The 5,186-nt window shown below is 45.8% G+C and overlaps 1 protein-coding gene across 1 annotated transcript in view; it reads left to right on the top strand.

Annotated features, from left to right (window-relative positions):
- LOC119275004 (receptor-like protein 35) overlaps window positions 1-2,573 on the top strand; it is a 4,821-nt gene extending 2,248 nt beyond the window's left edge. Inside the window, exons 2-4 of the mRNA XM_037555784.1 lie at window positions 83-157; window positions 235-309; window positions 414-2,573. Coding sequence (XP_037411681.1) covers window positions 83-157; window positions 235-309; window positions 414-2,314 — 2,051 coding nt within the window. The 3' untranslated portion in view covers window positions 2,315-2,573. The remainder of the gene's footprint in view (window positions 1-82; window positions 158-234; window positions 310-413) is intronic.
- The last annotated feature ends 2,613 nt before the right edge of the window (window positions 2,574-5,186 follow it).

Raw genomic sequence — 5,186 nt, 5'->3', positions numbered from 1 at the left:
CCGGCATATCACATCATTACCATGTTATTTTTTGGGGTATTTAGTGTCCTTTGATTACTGTTCTCTATCTGCATGCATACAGGTGAAATTCCAAAGCTTGGTCAAATGAACTTGACCAAGCTTTCATATTTGGACTTAGCAGATAATATGTTGAGCGGTAAGACACATCATTATCACGTTATTTTCGGGGGGTATTTAGTGTCCTTTGATTACCGTTCTCTATCTGCATGCCAGGCAAAATTTCAAATCTTGGTCAAATGAAGTTGACCAAGCTTTCATATTTGGACTTATCATATAATAGGCTCAGCGGTAAGACAACCCCCCTCACCCACCCACCCCCGGCATATTACATCATTATCACGTTTTTGGGGGTATTTATTGTCCTTTGAGTACTGTTCTCTATCTGCATGCAGGCGAAATCCCAAAGGCTTTGTTCGCTCTTCCATCACTGGAGGCCCTAATGCTATCATCAAATGAACTTTGTGGAACTCTAAAAGACATTCCAAACCCCTTATCTTCCATCATGTACTCCATCGACCTAAGCAATAACAGCCTTGCAGGTCATATACCCAAATCTTTCTTTGATGTTACGAGACTTCAACAACTCAAGCTTGACTCGAATCACTTCCAAGGCACAGTAGAACTTAGCCTTCTTTGGAAGCTCAGGAGCCTTTATTCATTGATGTTCTCCAATAATATGTTATCAGTGAAAGATGTTGAGGATGACTATCCATTCCCTTACATCGGTAACATCAGAGAACTAGGACTAGCATCTTGCAACCTTACAAAAATTCCAGTTGCATTGAGGTATACAAATGAGTTGTCTTCCTTGGACCTCTCAAACAACCGAATAGATGGAGTCATACCAAGTTGGATATGGATGATTTGGAAGGATAGTATATACTCGTTGGACCTCTCAAACAATATGTTCACTTGCCTTGAAAACTCCCCTTCTATTGTTCATATGCACAATTTAGAATATCTCAACCTTAGTTCCAACCAACTGCATGGCAGTGTGCCCACACCACTCACAGCTAGAAAGTCCGGGGCTATCTTAGATTACTCAAACAATAGCTTCTCTTCTATTATACCCGACTTTGGTAGGTATCTTCCCAACAATACCCTTTACCTTGATATGTCCAGGAATAAATTAAGTGGTCACATACCAAGATCTATCTGTACCCAACATGATCTTGATATACTGGACCTATCATACAACAATTTCAGCGGTGTGGTACCATCTTGTCTAATGCAAGGTTACAATAGCTTGAGTACGTTGAAGTTGAGAGAGAATCATTTCCATGGGATACTGCCTGAAAATATTATAGAAGGATGTATGCTTCAGACAATAGATTTGAACAACAATCTAATTGAAGGGGAAATACCCAGATCACTATCAAATTGCCAAGGCCTAGAGCTCCTTGATGCTGGTAACAACCAAATTGTCGGTTCTTTTCCATCTTGGTTGGGTATTCTTCCACATCTTCGAGTTCTTGTCTTGAGATCCAACCAACTAAACGGCGCCATAAGGGATATTAAACGTGATCATACAATCAACAACTACTTTGCAAGTTTGCAAATACTTGATTTGGCCTCCAACAACTTTTCTGGAAACCTACCAAAAGGATGGTTTAATGAACTCAAAGCAATGATGGAAAATGTCAGTGATAAGGGACAAGTTCTAGGACATGAGACATATTTAGGTGCACGATTTTATCAAGACACGGTTACCATAACATTCAAAGGTTCTGATCTTAGTTTCACCAAAATCCTAAGCACTTTCAATGCAATAGATTTCTCAAATAACTCATTTGATGGTCCTATTCCGGAGTCAATTGGGAGGCTTGTTTCCCTGCGCGGACTTAACATGTCATACAACAACTTCATGGGACAAATTCCATTTCAGTACAGAAACTTGTCTCAGCTGGAAGCAATGGATCTCTCTTGGAACCAGATAACAGGGGAAATACCGCAGGAGTTAACCTCACTTACTTCTCTTGAATGGTTGAATCTTTCATACAATAACTTGTATGGAAGAATCCCGCAAGGAAACCAGTTCTCAACATTTTCAGACAGTTCATTTGAAGGTAATGCAGGCCTCTGTGGAGTTCCACTCTCCAAACACTGTGACAATCAAAGTTCAATTTCTCCAACTGGAGTGGCTCTTCCGGAATCTGAGGGTTTGTGGCAGGACAAACTCGGCGTTATCCTTTTGTTCGCATTTGTTGGCTTGGGATTTGGAGTCGGCTTTGCATTGTCATTCTTGTTGCGACTGTATTGCCGCGTGGAAGGATGGATCTCCAAGCAAGCATGAATCCATATGTAATAATAGAGCACTTTTACTATGTACTGTATTCAATTTTCTTCCTGAAAAAACATATGCCGTTTGCATATAGGTTGTACTTTTTTTGAGGATGCATATGGGTTGTACTTGTTAGATGAGACAGCTTAAATAAGCCACTTTTCTGTGGCAGAAGTTACTTGCCTGCTTCCTTTCGTTGGATTGGATTGCCAGCACTGATCAACCTTATGGTGTATACAATTATTACACATAATATGCAGTGTGTTAATTATTTTCCTAAAAATAAGATATGCCGAATGTTTATGTGCTACACACTTGTCAGATGGGAGTATATAATGAATCCATTTTCTTTGGAGATACTAGTATTTATCTGGTCTGTTTCACACACGATGCTCAAATATGTCAGTTAGTGCCATCAACTAAACAAATGGAACGGCCGGTTTGTTTTAGCGACTTGAACTCAGACTCTGATGTTTTCTCTACCTGAAGAGATACCCGGGCTAAAACAGAAACACACATAGCGTCGGCAATACAGCTAACAAGCTGACTGCAGCAATCTGAACTAAAATTATGGTAGAACGAGCATTCATATTGAAATTCCACAAGCCAAAAAGGTTCATATATGAAAATGGTTCAGAACTAAATGCAACATTTTTTAAAACGTAATGCAGATTAATGATATTGCATCTCGGCAAGGTTATACCCCTGTAATATTTTTTTATCAGAGACGAACATGAATATGTATTCGTGACTTATAACAGCATGATTGCATGTGTACATTATAATTAGTAAGAATTTTTTTTTCTTCACCAACTTTATCCCCTCAACTCATGCATCACTAATACACGCTATATTTTGGGAGTATGATGAAAGAATTTATTTTTGGTGCTCAACAGCCCATGCTCTATAATGAGACAAGTACCGCTGTTAATACATAAATCTGTTAGTTACTACCAATAATCCTTGCACGAACAGGTGCCATTTTTATACAAATGGAAACGTGTTCGATCTCTAACAATAATTTCTCTAATACCATATATGTACATTGTAATTAGCAAGATTTTTTTTTTTGTTCACCAACCTTATTGCCTCAACTCATGCATTGCTGATGTATCGTGAAAGAGATTTTTTTTTTCTGCTCAACAGCCCATGCTCTACCCACACCACTGCCGACGGCGGCAATGGAACCGCAACCCAGTGCCTCCCTGGCCATGCTTCGTCTCTGCTCCAGCTGAAGCATTCCTTCCACGACCCCAACCTCTCATCGTGGCAGCATGGCACAGACTGTTGCTACTGGGAGGGCGTTGGCTGCGACAGGGCCTCTGGTCAGGTGATCACTTTGGACCTCGGTGATCGTAACCTGCAGAGCACCAGTGGTCTCAGCCCAGCACTATTCAACCTCACCTCTCTCACAAACCTCAGCCTCTCTGGTAACGACTTTGGTATGACCAACCTTCCTGGTTTTGGGTTTGAGCTGCTGACCAAGTTCCTCAGTCTCAATTTGTCTAATACGGGATTGTTTGGTCAGATACCCATTGGAATTTCCCACCTCAAGAATTTGCGTTCGCTTGATCTTTCCTATAATACTGATTTGCATCTTCAAGACCCAAGTTTCCAAACCCTCGTAGCAAACCTGAGCAATCTGAGAGAGCTTTATCTTGATAGAGTGAGCATCTTAAGTGGCGAAGCAAATTGGTCCGTTGCTTTAGCAGACTCTGTTCCGCTACTACAGAATATTAGTTTGTCTACGTGTGAACTAGGTAGTCCGATCCACCATTCATTCTCCCAACTCCGTTTTCTAACAACGATCAACCTCGCAGATAATGAAATTTCTGGTCAGGTTCCTGGGTTCTTTGCAAAATTCTCTTTCTTACCGAAAAAGGGTTTCCCCCCGCTTTATAAATAAAGCACCAACACTTACATCCAAGTAACCGATACAAACGCACGCCACACAACCCAAGGCAAGAAACAAGAATGCCGGGCACCGACACACAACTTCAACGACTACCACAAGATGAGAGATCATCCGGGAAGAAGTGCAACGGACCACGCCGGACCGAGGGTTCCAAGACGATGCCTCCAAGAAGGGCACGACCACGGACCGTCGCCATCGTCCGATCCAAAGATCAGGTTTTCACCCGGAACACGACGGGAGGAGTGAGAGCACCACGACGGAGCCTACAGGGAGGAACACGACATCCGCGGACGCCGCCACCGTCGACCCGTGTACGGACAGGTAAGTGATGAACCCCGGTGCTCCACCCTTCCGCTGCATCCCCGGTCGGCTAACCACCTGCAACCATGCCACCCAAGCGGCCGTGGTTGCACGCCCGCATCCGAGTCGCGCAGTCCGCCTACGACCGACGTGACTCCCACCGCCAGGGCCGCGGCCCCGCCACCGGACCACCTCGAGAAGCCCCAAAGGTCACGTCTTGGACAAGATCCATGAGCCCAACCACCTCAGAACCGCCGGCGACCACAGCCTCAAGGGGAACCGAGCCCAGATGGCCGGGGGAAGGGGGAGGAGGAGGAGCCCCCGAGGCCGAATGCCCAGATCCGCAAGAGAGCGCCGGCCACCGCCCGCTGCCGAGGAGGAGGGCGCACGGAACCGCCGAGCTGCATCCATGAGAGGCCACCGGGGAGGCCTTCCCGCGCCGAGCGCCGCCGTCCAGCCGCAGGGGCCCGGCTGGACAAGGGCCGCCCACCTCCACCGCTGCCGCGCCGCCCCGCCACCTGAGATCCACGGCGAGAAGGGCCGCCCGCGACCCGGTCGCCCGTGACCCGCAGCGCCAGACGAGGCGCTGAGGCGCTGCTGCGAAGCAGCCGCCGCCGCCACCACCCGCCGGCCTGCACCACCACCATGCCGCCTGTCGCCCGACGCCAC

Source organism: Triticum dicoccoides, chromosome 3B, assembly GCF_002162155.2.
Source record: "Triticum dicoccoides isolate Atlit2015 ecotype Zavitan chromosome 3B, WEW_v2.0, whole genome shotgun sequence".
Classification (NCBI taxonomy): Eukaryota; Viridiplantae; Streptophyta; class Magnoliopsida; order Poales; family Poaceae; genus Triticum; species Triticum dicoccoides.
The sequence above is the reverse complement of the archived record's forward strand: the minus strand, read 5'-3'. Positions and strand labels throughout refer to the sequence as shown.